The sequence below is a fragment of the Neodiprion fabricii genome, chromosome 3 (genome assembly GCF_021155785.1).
Source record: "Neodiprion fabricii isolate iyNeoFabr1 chromosome 3, iyNeoFabr1.1, whole genome shotgun sequence".
Lineage (NCBI taxonomy): Eukaryota > Metazoa > Arthropoda > Insecta > Hymenoptera > Diprionidae > Neodiprion > Neodiprion fabricii.
Genome location: NC_060241.1, coordinates 18,103,802 through 18,124,050, shown reverse-complemented (window position 1 = coordinate 18,124,050; position 20,249 = coordinate 18,103,802). Strand labels below are relative to the sequence as shown.

The following is a 20,249-nucleotide window of genomic DNA, read 5'->3' as shown; positions in this document are numbered from 1 at the left end:
AGCTACTGAATATGTGCTTGCACGAAAAATGAATTGAAATAATTTATTGTAAACGTGACAAGTTTGTAATATTTCAGACGAAATATAATTACAATTGCCATTAAATATTATAAGAATATTAATTAATCAATTAATAATATAATAAATTGTATAAGATTATTCATAGCTACTGAATATGTGCTTGCACGAAAAATGAATTGAAATAATTTATTGTAAACGTGACAAGTTTGTAATATTTCAGATGAAATATAATTACAATTGCCATCAAATATTATAAAAGTGTTTTACTCACCCAGCACAAATCCTCGTCCTCCTCGTCCTCCTCCTCGTCCACCTCCGACCACCTTCAACCACCTTAGGTTATACCTTGAATAGTAATAAATATTTTCAGTATAAGAACACATCGAAAATATTGTGTAAGGATTAATATAATTGAGTAATTGATTAAATAATTAATTAATAATATAATAAATTGTATAAGATTATTCATAGCTACTGAATATGTGCTTGCACGAAAAATGAATTGAAATAATCTATTGTAAACGTGACAATTTTGTAATATTTCAGATGAAATATAATTACAATTGCCATCAAATATTATAAGAATATTAATTAATTAATTAATAATATAATAAATTGTATAAGCTTATTCATAGCTACTGAATTTGTGCTTGCGCGAAAAATGAATTGAACTAATTCAATGTAAACATGAGAAGTTTGAAATATTTCAGATAAAATATAATTACAATTGCCATGAAATATTATAAAAGTGTTTTACTCACCGAGCCCAAATCCTCGTCCCCCTCCTCCTGAATCACCGAGATTACCCGCAACCACCCCTAACTACCTCTAACGAAAACCGCCAACCACCTCGAGTTATACCTCGAATACTAATAAATATTTTCAGCGTGAGAACAAATCAAAAATAATGTGTGAGGTTTGATATAATTTTTTTATCGACATATTTTACCAAAAAGATTATGAGAAGATTATGAAGTTATAAAAATTTTATTAGCGGACTGACAGCTAACGAATTTGGGGTTGCGCGAAAAACGAATTGAAATAATTTATTGTAAACATGAACCAGGAACCACGGAGCGCTTATCCTGGAAGTCGAGAAATTTTATTAGCGGACTGACAGCTACCGAATTTGGGGTTGCGCGAAAAACGAATTGAAATAATTTATTGTAAACATGAACCAGGAACCACGGAGCGCTTATCCTGGAAGTCGAGAAATTTTATTAGCGGACTGACAGCTACCGAATTTGGGGTTGCGCGAAAAACGAATTGAAATAATTTATTGTAAACATGAACCAGGAACCACGGAGCGCTTATCCTGGAAGTCGAGAAATTTTATTAGCCGACTGACAACTACCGAATTTGGGGTTGCGCGAAAAACGAATTGAAATAATTTATTGTAAACATGAACCAGGAACCACGGAGCGCTTATCCTGGAAGTCGAGAAATTTTATTAGCGGACTGACAGCTACCGAATTTGGGGTTGCGCGAAAAACGAATTGAAATAATTTATTGTAAACATGAACCAGGAACCACGGAGCGCTTATCCTGGAAGTCGAGAAATTTTATTAGCGGACTGACAGCTACCGAATATGGGTTTGCGCGACAAACGAATTGAAATAACTTATTGTAAACATGAACCAGGAACCACGGAGCGCTTATCCTGGAAGTCGAGAAATTTTATTAGCGGACTGACAGCTACCGAATATGGGTTTGCGCGACAAACGAATTGAAATAATTTATTGTAAACATGAACCAGGAACCACGGAGCGCTTATCCTGGAAGTCGAGAAATTTTATTAGCGGACTGACAGCTACCGAATTTGGGGTTGCGCGAAAAACGAATTGAAATAATTTATTGTAAACATGAACCAGGAACCACGGAGCGCTTATCCTGGAAGTCGAGAAATTTTATTAGCGGACTGACAGCTACCGAATTTGGGGTTGCACGAAAAACGAATTGAAATAATTTATTGTAAACATGAACCAGGAACCACGGAGCGCTTATCCTGGAAGTCGAGAAATTTTATTAGCGGACTGACAGCTACCGAATTAGGGGTTGCGCGAAAAACGAATTGAAATAATTTATTGTAAACATGAACCAGGAACCACGGCGCGCTTATCCTGGAAGTCGAGAAATTTTATTAGCGGACTGACAGCTACCGAATTTGGGGTTGCGCGAAAAACGAATTGAAATAATTTATTGTAAACATGAACCAGGAACCACGGAGCGCTTATCCTGGAAGTCGAGAAATTTTATTAGCGGACTGACAGCTACCGAATTTGGGGTTGCGCGAAAAACGAATTGAAATAATTTATTGTAAACATGAATCAGGAACCACGGAGCGCTTATCCTGGAAGTCGAGAAATTTTATTAGCGGACTGACAGCTACCGAATTTGGGGTTGCGCGAAAAACGAATTGAAATAATTTATTGTAAACATGAACCAGGAACCACGGAGCGCTTATCCTGGAAGTCGAGAAATTTTATTAGCGGACTGACAGCTACCGAATTTGGGGTTGCGCGAAAAACGAATTGAAATAATTTATTGTAAACATGAATCAGGAACCACGGAGCGCTTATCCTGGAAGTCGAGAAATTTTATTAGCGGACTGACAGCTACCGAATTTGGGGTTGCGCGAAAAACGAATTGAAATAATTTATTGTAAACATGAACCAGGAACCACGGAGCGCTTATCCTGGAAGTCGAGAAATTTTATTAGCGGACTGACAGCTACCGAATTTGGGGTTGCGCGAAAAACGAATTGAAATAATTTATTGTAAACATGAACCAGGAACCACGGAGCGCTTATCCTGGAAGTCGAGTTTCACCGCGTAGCGGACACGAAGCGCGGGATCCGGGAGGTTGAGAACCCGGTACTCGAAATACGTAGCGGACCCGAAGCGCGGGATCCGGGAGGTTGAGAACCCGGTACTCGAAATTTGCGGAGCGCGACTCTCATCCGTCCGCTCTACTGCGCGGTTGTTTCCCGACTGAGGAATTCGGCTAGCTGATTTTGAATCGGTGACGTCACTTTCTGAAGATCCGACATCCAAACTATGGTTTCGAACTTTGATACTATGTATGATGATGTATGATGTATGATGTATGATGTACTATGATACATGATGTATAATGATTGCAGATCTCACATTACATACAAGAAATACGAACTTCATCTTTGCTGTCGATTCCAGACTCAAGCGGCCAGGCCCTTCGATAGTCAGATGTTGACTAAAGATATATTTTTCAGTTAACGGGTCAACTGATAAGGCTGCCGTTCTGCAACAGTTGGATGATAAAAAATTTTGCTCGTACTTCTCAAATGTGTGTTAAAATGTACTAGAAGTTTAAGAAGCTTCGTTCCTTCTCTCTGTATCACCTCTGCAGGTCTTCAAACCACTACACTGCGTTAAATACTGTCTCATATACGGAGCATCCATTTCATCTTGATCAAAATTAGCGCATCCGTGATGTATTACAGTTACTCTGAATTCTCTTTAATTGGAAAACTTCTCAAAAAACAATTCTGATTCTTTACCTAATGTAGATACTTCACTGGCGACTAGCTAAAACAGCGTTTCGATTCTTTGCCGACGAAAATTCAAGATCGAGAGAGCAAATGAAAAGTTGTGGGAATAACTATGAATAATAATGTTACTGAATATATCGAGCGCGTATTGAATAGTATCCCATTTAAAAATGAAAATTCTCCTATTTTCATATTTTAGTCGATTATTGTAGATAATCTTGTTTTTCTCCGGGAAAATTATAAAATTTATAGAATGCATCACGTAATAATCGTAAATGAAGAAAATTGACTGACAGTACCGTCAGCGATCTTTTATCTCATTTGCGCTGCCGAATTCATGGACAGCTCTGTCTCTGTCCTAGGGAATTTTCAGTACTGGCAGTCAATTTACGAACACGGCCTAACTGAAGAAAATATGGACGAGCTCATCTTTCATCTTACGGCTATCAACGCTACTTGTTTTACCTCGTATCAGCGCGTGCAATTACTTCAACTTTCAATATTTCAAATTGAATTTCTGATTTGTTGAGAAAATCTCATATCTTTGGAGTACATCGCAGAGGGTCAAATGTAACATACTAATCGGCTGGTACTTTAAAACCACTGCCCAGTACACACGACTAAAGATCCAGCTGTAACATGCATTTTGAAAATTCTAAGTTGAACTTATACTGAAATAACTTCGAAATAGATTAATGCGAATTGATAGGTGTATTGACGCAGTCGTACGTCATTGCAGGGTATTAACATCATTGTAAAACACAGATTATGCTTCGAAGCTGATATGTTTAAAGTACGAAACATTTTGAATGAACGTATGAACAAATTACTAAACAGCCGAAACGCTGTAGAAACAATAAAGTAAAATTTATAACAATGAATTGCTTTTAAAATATACAGGGAATTCGATAAGGTTTATTTGACGTACATGCGGTATGTCGAGAGATAAACAGTTTTGTCCTTTCACCGCATAGAACGATATCGTAATCACGTACGTAACCACATTGCATATGCTTATTTATAACTAATTTCTGAGTTAAGAAAAATTGCAAGAGTTAATTTCAATACTTTCAACCTTGATACATACACTCCAGCCAACAGTTCCAATGATTAAGATGGATTTCTAGAATCCTCCTACCGGCTCTCTGATTGCCAAATCTGGAGGTGTCGTGAAAGCGGACGATCTTCGAAAAGGCTCGTTGAGGTTTGCAATTTCCGATCGAGCTTTAAGCGTTCCGTTATCAAGTTGCGATTTGTAATAGGACTGGACTGTTGCACCGCCGTAGAGGGGATACTTGGTGTGTTTCTGAACCAAGAAAATCGCATGAAAAATTATATTTACTATAATCATTATCAATATACCTGCATTACGTATAGGTACTGATCTATTAAATTTGTGAAATTTCCGTCTTCTAATAAGCGCCAAAAATTTTGTTATATTTTATAAGATTTTTCAGAATCTTTTCAGATTTCAGAAAAAGGGTTTATTTTCGAGATTTTACATCATAACTCAGATTCGCTGGGTCGAAAAATTCTGAAAAAATTACCGAATGAGTTTTTTGTCATGTACTTTCATACGAAAAATTATTAAAAAAATCTGAGACCTCGCCGTAGAATCTTGATCGTTTTGGTATGGAATGCCTCATATGTATAGATCAGTGTCTAATAAGTATAACTCCAGAAGAATTAGATTGAAGCTGGTAAGGATTAGTTAAACGAAATATAATTGTTTTGCAGCTTCAAAATAACTTCGATGCAGTTCACCTGCAAAATACCGAATTTCTTGATACTGTGTCGGTTTACTGAATTTCAGATAATCCTAAATTGAAATTTGCGATATAACAGTTTTATAATTTTCTTAAAAACGCATTTTTATACAATACCTTACCAACTTCAATCTCATACTTGGGATTTTTCTGGCAATCCCGATTACCTACCCTGTTGTCGTACTCGATTCGATCCATAAAGGGAGTGAATTTTGAGTCGCAGAAACTCTCCACGTATTCAGAGGGACTGACAGGCTCAGGCGGCGGCTCGGCGATCATAGCATCGATCGCTTCTCCAAAAACTCGATTACTGATAAAATTTTTCACCAGTTCGCGTCTTCGGCCTATATAAAGATTTGTGAGATTTCGAAAAAATCAGAAAACATATCGATTCTAAAATTATATTATGCGACGTCAAATTAACGTAGATCTATTGCTTAAATAATTTTCTCCGGAGTAACCCACCGAAAATGTCCTGAATTTGACTTGAAAATTCATGCCGTCTTTATGACGTCAAGAGAACATGAACATACCACAACGCAGGACATCGTTTTGACGCTGGTTGATAATATGCCTCAATTTGATCAACGTGTTCTTTTGATGCTTTTTGTACAATATTATTGCAGTCAAAACAATATCAAGAGAAAGGCAAATTATTCAACTAATTGGCATCATTTTTACCTCAGCAATGTTAGTTATACGAATAGTTTACGTTAATTTAAATGACATGCGTGTTCGCTTTTCCGTTGCTAATTCTATTTAAGGGGTGCCCTAGTCGATCTCGAAGTTGACGTATATAGATCTAAATATCGAAGTCCACGTATTTAAAAAAAAGAGCTTAATAGCCTCATTCTATATGCAATTCTGAACAAAAACACTACAACACATTTTCATTTGCGCAAAAATAAAGAAATAGCATACATTCTACGAATTTACAATTACGATTTCGTAGAATCCATGCTACTTTATTTCTGCGTCGGATGAAAAATCATCGAAGTGTTTTTGTTTGAAATTGTGTATGGAATGGTTCTGTTAAGCCCCGTTTCGCGTTTGATATACGTGGACTTCGATATTTGAAAATATATATGACAACGTCGAAATCGACCTTAAACTGTCTTGAACTGTCTTACGAATGGAAAATAGCAACTTGAAGTGTTACCCAATGTTCGCGAAAGGTTGGGCAACGGGGCCTGATACGAATCATTCGTCACAGTCTGCCAGCGGTGCTGATCCTCGCAGCGACTTTCCGGTCGCATCTCAGCAACGCCATCCTGCTTTGAGGAACAAGTTTCATCGCATTCTTCCATTGTCCTCGATCCCTCCATCGCACATGCCGTCAAAGTCCGACGAGATACATTTGAGAGAAAAACACCGCGAATCTGTACCGAAGAAACACTAACATGACTAACAAAGCATTGTCTCCATAGCGACGCTCGACGCAATTCCACGCGACTTTTTAATTGAAAGTGTAGGAAGAAGCATATTCGATTGGGCAGCATTTAAAAAATGACAAATTCAACGTTTTTATGTATGCTTTATTTTTGAAACTTGCGGAAAGACATAATGGACACCACTCAAATATGTCGTTTCAGCTTCCTCGTTTCCAAAAGTTGGCTTATATTTCTCACGATCTTCGAATTATAAACACTGTTTAGGCACTGCTAGATAATTCAGAATATGTACTTCAATGCTCTAATCCAATCTTAAATAATTCTAGAAATGCTATTCCAATTTTTTATTTTTTAAATATCTTAGTCGTGTTATAAATTATATTTATATTTATAATATAAATTATAAAGCAGAGTTATTCACCTTCGCTTGTAGACTAGTTATAGCCGAACTAAGAATCTAGAACTAAGCAGATATGACATTCAATGGGCTTATTTTCGTCAAATTTTCTAGTCTATGCCGAATTTCCACAAAATCTTGGATTTCTCAATCAAATTGACGTCAATGTTTAGCAAAAGTCATTTCACAATATATAACTACAAAAGTCTAATTGCCGACACAAATATTCTCAAATCTTAAAAATGAACAATAGTTATCAAACATGTTCGTAAGACTCTGCGTTGTTTCCATCATACACAATTTTATTTAACACATGTAAGAATTACAATCAACACTAAAATATCATTATGTGAATCTCTCTGGAATCTACTTTGGGTTTTAAACTTAAGTCCACAATGAGATTTCAGCACGGTCCTGATAATCTTTATCTGAAGCAAAAGCGTAATACTCAAGACAGTCAGGCTCTATCAGTTTACTGCTCTTGGCCGTCTTGTAAATAGGCTCTCCATAGTACGTTCCAGTCTCCCAATTCTTAACGTTCTTCATAAGTTCCGTTTCAGAGTCACGATTCCGTCTCAGCTGCTTCAAATATCTGGAAAGTCGGAACACCGCAATCAAGATAAAAGTTTTGAAATAAGAACTTGTTCAAACCAAGTCGATTAAACTGTCATACTCTCGATCCCGTTCAGCAAGCAGTAGAGGGAACATGACCATTCTGGCGCTTCTCATTTCAACTTCATGTTTTTTTATGACTTTATAGCCCTTGAAGTAAATGTAGAATGAGACTGACGTGACAGCGAAATATCCAAGTATCATCGACCGACCTAAGGACATAAATTAGAACAACTAATCATCTGCAGGTTAAATCGAACGTCCAGTTACATAACATAACCAAGTATCGTAACAGCTGAGAAACTGTGACTCGTGACTTGAATTGATGCAAGTCGAGTGATACTGTACCGCTGAAAAGGGACCGCAATTTAGTCCTTTCGGTCACAATTGGACCGTATCCGCCCTTCGGCGGCAAATCTTGCGGGGTCGTTTTGGCTGCGGTCGCCATGTCGCACTAACAGTGGCACTCAACACGCTCAACACCAACACCGTTCTTGGACCACGGCGTACTATATAATGATAGCGAGGAAACCGGGACAAGCGTGCCGTTCCAAAATCGTGGCCTTGTTATAATTAGTGCTGCCCTCTGCAGTGATCTATCAGTGACGATGATTAAAGGCAGCAGCGATTGAGCAGACAGTATTACATACATTTCATTATACATCTTGAGTTTTCGTTATCAGAAATTCATCATCAACACAGAACCTCGATGAAATTTTTTTTTTGGTTTTTTTTTTTTCAAATTCTCTTTTCGCATCGTTGCTGTCTTGCCATTCTCAATTCCCTTGAAATATGTCAAACAGCGTGTTTTCCCCGCCTCAAAAGTTCCTCTGACGTTTAAAATACCACCGACAAATTGATTGACCGGAGATTTTCATCGTTGAGGCGGATATTTTTCTCCTTTGATAGCGGCTAGCAGCTTGCTACAATGGAGAACAAAACTGGCAACAACTTTATCAGCTATGTCGGTTTCGAACAACACGAAATGCAGGTAGGCCTCTATAATTTTCATGTTTATCCCGAAAATAAGTACCGCGTTTCATATGTCAATTGGTAATTAGATGGTGCAGAATGACTATGTAAATACTTGAACTTAACCTAGAAGTACCACTAGATGTGATATTTTGCTATGAAATTTGATCATCAAGTAATACTGTGTAAACATCCTAAACTCCTTCACGTTTTACTGTTGGTTTCAGCTGCTCGGTACAAGCCATCGGGATTCTTTGTCTGAAAATAGCATGAAGCTACTCGCTGGTGAACTTCTCATTGCAAAGGCACAAAATGTATTGATGTTTGCCCCTGTTGGCGATCTGACCCAAGGAATATCCGGAATATTGTCGGTAACAAATTTCAAGCTCAGTTTCGTCACCACTGACGATACCAATAGTGAGGTAAAAATATTCAAATTTATTTTATTCATTCAAAACTGCTAAATTAATTGCAGATGTTGCACAGACGTGGATTCTTATGGCGTTATTTTAAAGGCTGGCATTAATACAAGATATTGTCAGAATAGTTTAATGTGTACTCATGTTTTTCATGATTCATGTTTGATAAAAAGCCTCTGAATGTTAAGAATGATCAACAAATACATAAAATAATTAGCTTACAAGTTGGGATCATTTTATATCAATTAGTTGCTTAGATTTCCGTTTCAGCAGCTTTCTCGTTAGTGAGTCACAATGTCTAGTTTGGTCAAGAATGACATTGAAAGACATTCTGTATAAAATCTGTAACTAATTGTAAATTGCATGCACAGTTGAACCAATATCTTTAATTAAGTACTTCTCAGTGTAGTTTTCATAAAGCAGATGGTTTATAATATGCCATCTGTTTAAATATCTGAACAACTGACCAGATAGCTGACAAGTCTTCTTCTTCTGAGGTTAGTTTTATTAATAGTGTCAATAATGTTCTTTTCAGGATGTAACTTATCAGCAAAATAATCTATGCGGATATACAGACACATGTTTGTCAAATATACACGACATTTATATAATCATAGGTGACAAAAAGAGACGACTCTATACAGGAAGTACGATACCTTCCAAAGTAGAAGGAATCTTCATCGTCTGCAAGGTGATTTATCTCTGGTCCTTAACTTTGTCTGTGTTTGTGTGTTATATACTATGCATACACGTGTATTCTTGCTGTGTGATGAAACGTAGTAACTAATATGAGATTTCAGAATATGAGGACGTGGTCATTTTCATTTAAGTTTTCACCAGTCGGTTGCGGTAAAAATTTACTGACCACTCTACTGCATCACGCTTTCCCTAGTAGGCATCAACTTCTGTTTGCATATGATTACAAGTCAGTATAATAAGTAATGACCCATCCTATTATTACTATTACTATTACAATTACATGTAATACATAGTTGTAAAATGCCCTTTATTATGTTGCTATTGTTGTCATTGAGACAGTGTATTTTTCTATCTATAGCATTAGCTATTATTTGCGATAAAGCTGAAATTTCTGCGCTTTCAGAGAGCCTTACTACAATAGTATGGAGAGAGGGGTTCATCTATTTCGAGATCGTGCTGACTGGGAAAGCGAACTCCAACGTACTACTCGAATCAGGGGAAATACAAACAAGGCATGGAGAGTGTCTACGGCAAACGTAGAATTTGAATTTTCTCTTAGGTGCGTATCCATGTCCTCAATCAAAAACCTACCAATGTCAGTCTCGACAGTTTTGAAAAAAAGCCAATGAATATCTGAAACAATACCTAATGCACTGTTCTTTATGTACCCCAAAAAATAATCAACTCGTTATCATTTACAGTTTACCGCAATATATTATAGTACCAGCATCTGTCACGGATAGTCAGCTAACCAGAGCAGCTGGACACTTTCAAGGTAGTCGGCCACCCGTTTGGTCATGGTCGAGTGAACGTGGAGCTGCATTGGTCAGAATGTCTGAACTGTTGCCCACCATTACAGAGCGAACACAGGAGAATATTATGCTAGAAAATATTCGTAAAAGTCATCCTCAAAAGCTTGAACCAATAGTTATTGAATTGAAGAAAGATGTAACTGTTAAATCCCTTGCTACTGGATATGCGAAATTCATCAGTCTCTGTTCACCAGGTATTCCACGCTCTAGTCTGTAACATTTTCACAATACTGTTGCATAAAAATTCAACTTATTGTGTACCATTCCTCACAATCCTTTGTATTTGTTACAGAAAACATTCGGCAATTCTGGATGCAGGATAATAATTTTTATTCGTTACTTGAAGGGACCAAGTGGCTAAGATCAGTTTCGTACTGCCTTGAGAAATCCGTTGAAGCCAGTGACTGTTTGAGCGCGGGTACTTCAGTAATTTTGCAAGGTACGAGTTTCCGTACAAGACAATTTACTTGCACCAAAATTTAACATTTTTTTCAATGCACGGTGTCGATTGTTTTCAGAAGGGGAAAGCAGAGATCTGTGTTGCGTTATATCAAGTTTAATCCAATTATTACTTGATCCCTATTATCGAACCATAACAGGATTTGAGTCCCTTCTTCAAAAAGAATGGGTCGCCGCTGGGCATCCGTTTTGTGATCGACTCGGCCACATTATGAAATCAAGTTCAGAAAGGGTATGTTTCATTTGTATAATGTCATTTTGAAATAATTGCAAATCTAGCATCTTCATAACTCTTAGATTTCTTCAATTTTCAACAGTCCCCGCTACTTCTCCTCTATCTTGACTGTGTTTGGCAACTTTGCCGGCAATTCCCTGCTGAATTTGAATTCACGGAAACATATCTAACAACCCTATGGGACTCAGCACACATCTCAATATTTGACACGTTCATATTCAATTGTGAAAAAGATCGATACGACGCGGCTATGGTGAGTTTTCGTCGAGATTATTAAATATAAAACAGCTTCTTCTAGAGCTTCAGTGATATAAATTTCTAACTTCTTACCATACAGGATCCTGCTAGTCCTCTTATTCTACGGAGTGTATGGGATTGGCGAGAGCAGTTCAACGATTCAGATATATTGCTATTCTACAATCCTCTGTACAGTATGTCGTTATCTTCAACGGGAAAGACGTACATAAAGCCTGTGTTCAATATTCCCTGCCTAGAACTTTGGGCTCAATGTTACTTCAGGTGGATACCACCGCTTGAGATACGCAACGGAGGTAGAAATCACATTGAACTATACTCGCGTCTTATACAAAATGACATAAGTCATTTGAAAGTGAACGCAAACGGTAGTTGCGGTTCTCCTGTTGATAAAGTCACAACGTATTTGGTACAGATGAACATAGACAGCTTTTATCCATTTACCAATAAGAAATCTGGCAATGTTATCAGCACGCCTATTATGAACAACTCAACGCTACCTACAGAAAGCCTGCTGGATGTACAGTCCTTGTTGACAGCGCCCGATTAATGTTGTATAAAAAATTTCTTTGTTAGATTTTGTATTTAGTTTAATCCTTACAATATTTACCATCGCGCGCTACTTATATCATGTAATGTCTTGTTTTTCCATGAATCTTTCCGGTTTTTGGAGGGTTGAATTATGTATATTGATTGACTTTCTCGATAGCGGTGAAATTGATTGAAGTATTCACGCGTTCAAATCCAACATCTTGTATCATGTAACGCAAACAATTCTCGAATTCCCACGATTACGATTAGTCATAGTGAAAATTTGAAGTTCTTCCAATCCCACGGTAACTCAGTTTTCGCTAAAAGACGGAACATCGCCATAAACAAAACTTAACATAAGCCCCCATTTAGTCGCGTAACAGGCAGCATTTTTTTCAATCTTATTTACCTATTATACATATACATATGTCAAAGTTAAGATAAATCTTATTATTATTTCTAATTTATTTTTTATTTATAATACAAAGAGCTTACTATTAGTTATTGTATATTATATATATATAACGAGATGTACGATATTAAGTTTCTCTAAAACTAGGATTTTTTTTTGATGATAGAAAATATATCGTTCAAAGTGTATACAAACTAACACAGATAGACACACAAACTCACTGAAGACAACATAAAACGTATTTAACGTGTGTACAATATTGTTATAGTGGGTAAGGTCGTTTAAATACGGCTGTTACCCTAAATTTGACTCTGATTCAGAGGTGCGTAATGCGCATACCAAAGAATTCAATAAAATTCACAACATCAACGTATATACATTCGATTATTTTATTTACTGTGAGCCTGGTATAAAACTTTTGGTTTACAATCGTGTTCGAAATTATGTAATTTCAATTATGTAAAATCTAACAGTATAAAAGTAATCGTAAAAATATTAAAAGCAAGAATTACACGTCTGGTAGGAAACGAAAAGAAAAACCATCTCTATCTTCAAAAAGGTGGTTAATATACACGTAGTAGGTACAACTTCACGTTCCAGCAATTTAACTGTTCTTCTGGTTAAGTTTAACAATGACGCTCTTGACCTCTGTGTAAGCCTGCAGGCCGTATTCTCCCATTTCTCGTCCATGTCCGGAATTTTTGAAACCACCAAACGGTGTTTGTGTCACTAATGCGTTGTACGTGTTTACCCTGTTTGACAAAATATTAGCAAAATGTGATTCTGTTACGGAAAAAAGCAAAACTTTTAACTTGAAAAGTAGCCGTGTTCATCGCAATCAAGAGACTGTAGAGTCTCACCAAGCAAGGAGAAGCCCGCCAACGGTTTACGGTTTTAGCCTTATTGTATTTTCTTCCATAATAATAATAATACTCTGAGGATTGAAAGATGATTAATATGAAATTACCAAACAGTTCCAGCTTTAAGTGCCTGGATCATGTAGTTGGCCTTGTCAATGTCCTTAGTGAATACTGCTGCTGCTAATCCATAATCCGAATTGTTGGCACGTTCGATTAGATCATCCAAGCTACTGAACTTCAATATTTGCTGAACTGGTCCAAAAATCTGAAAGCATGGCCATGGTGTTGGTATTAATGTCTATAATTTTCCCGTACACAGATGTACATGTTACCAAATATTTGAAAAACTGACTTCCTCCTTGGCGATGGTCATGTCGTCTTTGACGTCCGCAAATACAGTTGGCGCAATGAAACATCCTTTGTCGCCAATTCGTTCTCCTCCAGTAACAAGTTTCGCCCCTTCTTTCTTTCCGGATTCTATCAGACCTATAATTTTGTTCATTTGCTCTTCGTCCACCTGTGTAATACGGTACGATTAGCTGTACGTTCGTTTAAATCACAAAACGGAATAATCGTGGCTCAACGTTATGGTACCTGAGGGCCCTGTTCGGTTTTCGCATCGAACGGGTTTCCGATCGTTCTCCTCTTGGCGCGGGCTGCACTTTTTTCGACAAATTCGTCATAAATTGCATCCTCAACGTAAGTTCTGGATCCGGCACAGCAGCACTGGCCCTAAAACAAATGATGAAAGTGTTTTCGGACGATTGTCTCACGAATTCGGACCGTCATTCTGCTGAAACCCGATTTTCATTCCTACCGCGTTGAAAAAGAGTCCAAAGTGACCCAATTCAACGGCATGATCGAAGTCTGCATCCTTGAAGATGATGTTCGGGGACTTTCCTCCCAATTCCAAGGTGGTCCTCTTCAGATTTCCCACGCCAGATCCTTGCTGAATCAGTCGCCCCACTTCCGTGGATCCGGTGAAGGCAATTTTGTCGACATCCTTATTAGCGACGAGAGCTGCTCCCGCTTTACCGTATCCGGGAACGACGTTAATTACACCTTCAGGAAAACCAGCTTCCTTTGTAAGCTGGGCGATGTACAAAGCCGTCAGAGATGTTTGCTCCGCCGGCTTTAATACGATTACGTTTCCTGAAGTGTACAATAATATCATGTTATACTTTAGCCGTACAAAACGTCGAAAAACAATCGTACTTTTCATTTTACGCCAAGTAATCGGAGTAAAAAACAAGTAAACAGACGATGAAAATACGTGAATTACCGGTGGCCAGCGCCGGTGCTAACTTCCAGGCCATCATGAGGATAGGAAAGTTCCAGGGAATAATTTGGCCGCAAACACCTACTGGCTCGTGTCTCGTGTAAGTGAAGTAATTTCCATCCGAGGGAATAACTTTTCCATGATTCTTGTCAGCCCAGCCAGCGTAATAACGAAGAACATCGATGCTGCCCTTAAGATCCATCGTGTACGAAGCGGTGTATGGTTTTCCGTTATCCAGCGTCTCCAAGGACTGTAATCATTGTCATTAGACGTGCATTACGATTATATTCCTGCGTGTTTGTCGGACACTGGTACCTGCTAGTCAACAAATGATTGGCTAATAAGGAGGGCGGATTAATATTGCAGATTACCGCGAGGTATTTGCGATCCCGTTCCAGAAGATCGGCTAAACGGTGAAGAAGAACGCCCCGTTGAGACGCGTCCATCGTTCTCCAAGGCGAACCAATTTTGAAAGCCTTCTTAGCTGCCTGAACGGCAATGTCAATGTCCGCAGCATCACCCTCCTGAATTTCCGTGATAGTTTCTCCCGTCGCAGGGTTTATTGTCGGGAAAGTTTTCCCTGACTTGGAACGGTGCCATTCGTTGTTGATGAAAATCTACGGATGAGAAATATGTTGTTTTAAACGGTTTTTAATTTATAAAGTGAAAGCTAATCGGTTCTTTCTGATCAAAATATTTTGGATTCGAATCGATTGAAATGAGCTGATTCTTTTCAATTCTTTTTTAATCCGATTATTAAAAATGAAAGCCTCAATTTATCATTGAAATAATTGTTAGGCTGAATTCGTAGATCTATAGGCTTTCGTGGAAGCTAAAATTCTAACTAAATTTTTTTTAGCATCGCATCCTTCGGCGTGGTAAAGAGTAAGGTATAAGGTAAATCTACAATTGGAGTTGAGAGAAACAAATAATAAGAAATAAATGATATAAATACGATGTATTTATTTGGGTGATAAAAATAAAATTCCAGAATATTTGCTTTGCGGTTATAAACTTTCAAGATTATGGAAATACGATTATTAGTATATAAGATATATTTAGTACGAGTGTTAAGGAGTATTTCTAATTTTGATGCCAAAAAAACACGTCTGTTTTCGTTCTGTTTAGAACATGGTGATTAGGATGGCAAAATTAGACTTTTACACACGGTTAGTACACAGGTAGTGTGATCGATTGCAGTTTTTTTTTTTTTTTTTGAGATAACAAAACATTCTTAAACAGCGGGGTGATTATTATTTAAACTAAGGGCTGCTTAGCGAACTTCTAGCACCTGATTTGGTTTTGCCTGTACGCGACCTGCATCTGTGCATCGATTTGGTGGCACTTTGCACTTTATTCATCCGGTCCAATAGCCAGTTCCATTACATGCATCTTTAATAGGACGCTTTTGAAAATTTCATTGAATCTGTGTTGCAATTTCACTTATTACAACGATATGTTATTGTTTGTTCGTTGGAGCAAAGCTCGAAATGGTCGAATTGAGTCTTTCATTGATACTTTGTGTAATAAATGTTAATGGCAAGCCCTCCAATAATACATTATCTTAATTCTTGGAATAGATTTCCCTGAATAGGTTTAGTGGCATCGACTATAACATGGGGAAGACGCTTTTTGTTATGCTTGCATCGATTTAGTGCGCCATTCACACGAAAAGTCTGCTTTGCTTTAGTGGGGTGAACAGCTGCAAACTACGACTACCTACCTGAGTGGACCCAAATTTATTATAATGTACCCATCAGTAAAATACGGAGAAGGTTAACGCATGCCGCGAGGCGTTCTGACCTTTTCCACTGGATTCGTCATGATTCGCTCAATTTCAAAATTTTTCTATTATCTTTGCCGTAAGTGAATATCTCAAGAATGAAAGAAGCATATGATAAATTTTTCGTAATTTTAAAAGTATGCCTGTACCTTTATAACGTAAATAAGGGTATGTGTATACAACCTTTAATGTGCTCTAAGCCTTTTGCAGACCAGCGAATAAGAAAATTCGCGAAGTATAAGTACCAGAGAAAAAAAAGCGCTGGTACAAGCTTTGTAAATGACACGCGAATATAAGACGCACGAATAAAACAGAGCATATTAAGACGTGTGAGTTTAGAAATGTTGTTTGAGTGCATACAGAGCTCTTTCAATATCGAGAAGACGTATTGTAAAACCTAATAGAGAGCCACCCTACAAAAAAAATCCGACAGAATTTTGTGTCCGACATTTGTAGCGGATCTGTGTCGAATCCGACAGAGATCTGTCGGATTTTTTATGTAAGGGAGGTTCATTGGGACGCGGAAATAGGAACCGGACCTGTTCCGAAATAAAATTTTGATCATCAAGCCGCTAATCGAGTTCATTTACGACAGAGCCGAATAGGATCCGTTCACATTTTCTATCCTTGTCTCTCACCTGAAGGATAACTTCGGATTTTGTGTCGGATCTGTGTCGAATCCGACAGAAGTCTGATAAATTATTGTTTCGTGTTTTAAGCTGTAAACATGTGGTGTAATGAAGTCTCAATTTACTCTCCACCAATATCTCTCTTGTACGAATATGCAACAATTAATCCAATCTAGGCTCAAGAATTTTGATAATTCATAATGACGCAATAACCCGGTGTAAGAGATAAATTAATCTCGACCCGATACTGCGTTTCACGAGAGTATTACAGCCACAATTCGCCGGTTATTGTGATATCAGTTGATAAAAGCGGGCCTAAGCGATTAAATTTCTGACTATTTAACATTTTTTAATCAAGTTATGCAATGTAACGGGTCATTATGGATTGTGTAATATGTACAGTTGACCATATTGGCAAAGATTAAAAATATCAAATTGGTTGGAGGCGCCCGAAAGACTGCGTCAAGGACATGTGCTCACACATGTGTCACACATGTACGTACGCATGAACGAGTCACGTGTGTCACGCGTTGTTGGTGAAGTCACACGGTGTTTCTCACGTTGAAGTAGTCTTTGATTGTCTTTGATGCACGATTTGATATAATATTACACATAGCCACGTAGGTATGTTAGCTCGATAATGGCAAATGACTATCTTAACCCGTGAATTGTTCTATGATCCAAGATGCATGTCGGTACTTACCCCGCTGTACAAGATGCTGGGATTAACTTCCGGTGCCGGAATAGCCGATGATGAAAAGGCACGAGCGGCTTTGATTCGGTTCAGTAATCGAAGCATGATTTAGTTGCAGTGCGAAATTTTATATCGAACCGAACGTCTTCTTCCTCGCAAACTCGCCTCACAACCGCCGGCCGACAAGTGAGCCGCTTCTGCTTAGGCAGAAGATGTTTATACCTCACTACTACCCGTTTATACACGGTGTTGTATGCTATCGTTCCGGGCCAAACTGCGCCGGTTAGATTATCTCAGTCGTCTCGTACGGCTCTGCGTGAATGTGAAAATTTATAATAATATGTCTTCCTCGTAGTTTGTAATCTTATGCGATAGCAAAATTGTCATGGAATGACTGCAACGCGATACGACATGCAGAGCTCCAATGTGTCAAACTGCGATATATGATATCGATTATTATTTACCCTATATGTCAGCTTGAATATTTTTTAGAGAGTGAAATCTCATTTTGGCTGTAAGTTACGTGCGTGCAAGCAATGCGTGTATATGTGTGTATGTGTTGTATTACACACTTTTGAATATAAAGCGATAACGCCCATCCCGAGATGATTACGCAGGGATGAGTTACAATCGGCGTTGGGCACAACTTGGGTGTGCGACACGTGAGTGTGAAATGTCCGTGATTATACTGTAAATAGCTCTGTTCGAATTGATTGTAACCCGACTTCTGCAACGAGCAGAAAGATAAACAGAGAAAACAGAGAAAGAGAAATCCATTCAAGCCAAAAAATAACTCTTTAAGTAGAATTGTTTGAAATTCAGATGCTTGTTTACATTGTTTACTGAATTCAGGCGTTTAATTGGGAACCGAAAATCCTTCGTCCGTGTTAAACCATTTTACTTCACATTGGGACGTCGCCACAGGCGTTGATTGGAGAATATACTTCAGTGAATGGCCACGAGCGAGCTTGTGCCACGAATTCTGCGACTGCGTGATATTTGCTACTTTTTAACTGCGGAGGCGACTGATCGACCGACTCGACAAACTCGAGATGAGTCTCATGTGACGCTTCACATAGGTATATGCTTTGTACAACCTATGCGTGATTTTCGGAACCAGTGATCTCGAAAACCTGTGGACACCAAGTTTCAAAAAAATTCATTTCTCGGTTCAAGTTCAATAGATTTTTGACCGCAAGACTCGATTTTCTCCGACTGTGCGCCGACTCATAGTTCTTCCATAATAAACGAAAGACATTGAGATCGTTGAAAATAAACAATTACACAAATACATTTTGTAATGCCCAGAATAAGTTCAACTCTCAAGAAATTCACGAGCTGCAATAAAAGTATTAAAAATTTACTACGGCTCAAATTTAAAATAAAAGCTGTTATTTACAATATGATACCGTTATTTTTGTTTTTAAGAAATTTGTCGGTATGCACCGAAAATAGAGTATTTTCAATGCTCCGTGAATACACTTGACCATATCAAGATGCATTCCATAGATACTTATCATGCTGCATAATTATACCCATAGTTTTGCAATGTCTACCAAAGTTTGTAGTCCACGGTTTGTATGTTGATACTTGACTTTTTGAAAATTGTTGACAGTCTGTTTGTATAACGTGATAATGATCATAACCTTGGTGGAATTTTATTTATAGTATTTTTTTTTACCGGAGGTCTTTGTCAGTCTCAGTTCTGCAGCAAAGTTTCAAAACAGTGGTATAGGTAAAATAATGGAAGCAAATTCATATTTCATTGCTTCCTTAAATATCACAATGTATCCCAATTCCAGTTTTCATGAAAAATTCAGATATGCTATAACGAGCATCAATTTTGCGTCTACTTTGTTCAAAAGTAATTCCAAAATTTGAATTACGATGAAAGCCAGTCAATAAAGAGACATATAACATAACATTTACATTGAACATTTTATGTTTCCTTCAGATTTAGCCTGTTTGTGACTTACAAATTAATTTCTCACTATGTAATTATTTTGAAAGAATTTCATTGCTTCGCTAACGATCATTCGCGTCACCTCGTTGATACAAGTGTACATTAGCCTGAAACAACATGAAATATATACGTGTTAATTATGAATATCAGCTGAGCGTATCAATGGTGTATAAGCGCACAATTTGGCCACGCTACTCCATCCGAGCATTTCGTCAACGACGCACAATCCTGCTTTCGTTAACACGAACATCAGCCCTTCAGCGTCGTTAGAATCCATTTGACCGGGGTCGTGAATAACGCGGACTTCGAATTTCATGAGACCAAGATCCTGCGCAGTGAAGTTGCCGCTTTTGAATTTACCGAAAAGGGACATGACGATATTTATCCGAGTACAGCACGCGTCTCGTTTGTTGTCCGTCAACGTCACGTTGTCATTATTTTTTTCTACATTTCGTGTTACGGTTCCTTGCAGACTTCAATTTTGTAAATTGTAAAGTTATTAATCCATGATTTTACGGCCAGTCTTTTGAT

General features: G+C 37.8%; 4 protein-coding genes across 5 annotated transcripts; 1 reads left to right on the top strand and 3 right to left on the bottom strand.

Moving 5' to 3' along the window:
- Nucleotides 1-3,223: 3,223 nt before the first annotated feature.
- LOC124177920 lies at nucleotides 3,224-6,815 on the bottom strand. The gene is made up of 4 exons (XM_046560878.1): nucleotides 6,476-6,815; nucleotides 5,488-5,660; nucleotides 4,626-4,856; nucleotides 3,224-3,300 (listed from the first exon to the last, which is right to left on the bottom strand). Exons 1-3 carry the CDS (start codon nucleotides 6,813-6,815, stop codon nucleotides 4,674-4,676), a joined length of 696 nt encoding a protein of 231 aa, XP_046416834.1. The 3' UTR covers nucleotides 3,224-3,300; nucleotides 4,626-4,673.
- A 570-nt stretch (nucleotides 6,816-7,385) lies between these two features.
- On the bottom strand, nucleotides 7,386-8,234 carry LOC124177921 (NADH dehydrogenase [ubiquinone] 1 alpha subcomplex subunit 13). Its single transcript, XM_046560879.1, has 3 exons — nucleotides 8,065-8,234; nucleotides 7,778-7,928; nucleotides 7,386-7,696 (listed from the first exon to the last, which is right to left on the bottom strand). The coding sequence occupies exons 1-3, from the start codon at nucleotides 8,162-8,164 to the stop codon at nucleotides 7,489-7,491; spliced, it is 459 nt and encodes a 152-aa protein (XP_046416835.1). The 5' UTR covers nucleotides 8,165-8,234; the 3' UTR covers nucleotides 7,386-7,488.
- A 186-nt stretch (nucleotides 8,235-8,420) lies between these two features.
- Nucleotides 8,421-12,883, top strand: LOC124178843 (myotubularin-related protein 10-B). Of its 2 annotated transcripts, none has more exons than XM_046562575.1 (10): nucleotides 8,421-8,703; nucleotides 8,916-9,110; nucleotides 9,643-9,798; nucleotides 9,908-10,032; nucleotides 10,210-10,365; nucleotides 10,508-10,812; nucleotides 10,911-11,057; nucleotides 11,137-11,309; nucleotides 11,395-11,565; nucleotides 11,650-12,883. In XM_046562575.1, the coding sequence occupies exons 2-10, from the start codon at nucleotides 8,958-8,960 to the stop codon at nucleotides 12,115-12,117; spliced, it is 1,854 nt and encodes a 617-aa protein (XP_046418531.1). In that variant the 5' UTR covers nucleotides 8,421-8,703; nucleotides 8,916-8,957; the 3' UTR covers nucleotides 12,118-12,883. The 2 variants fall into 2 exon arrangements, with proteins under 2 accessions (XP_046418531.1, XP_046418529.1); XM_046562573.1 differs by having other exon boundaries at nucleotides 8,421-8,707.
- Nucleotides 12,884-12,885: 2 nt separating this feature from the next.
- On the bottom strand, nucleotides 12,886-17,993 carry LOC124178846 (aldehyde dehydrogenase, mitochondrial). The gene is made up of 8 exons (XM_046562579.1): nucleotides 17,765-17,993; nucleotides 15,021-15,266; nucleotides 14,653-14,899; nucleotides 14,188-14,522; nucleotides 13,965-14,102; nucleotides 13,723-13,887; nucleotides 13,478-13,635; nucleotides 12,886-13,262 (listed from the first exon to the last, which is right to left on the bottom strand). The coding sequence occupies exons 1-8, from the start codon at nucleotides 17,858-17,860 to the stop codon at nucleotides 13,115-13,117; spliced, it is 1,533 nt and encodes a 510-aa protein (XP_046418535.1). The 5' UTR covers nucleotides 17,861-17,993; the 3' UTR covers nucleotides 12,886-13,114.
- Nucleotides 17,994-20,249: the final 2,256 nt, after the last annotated feature.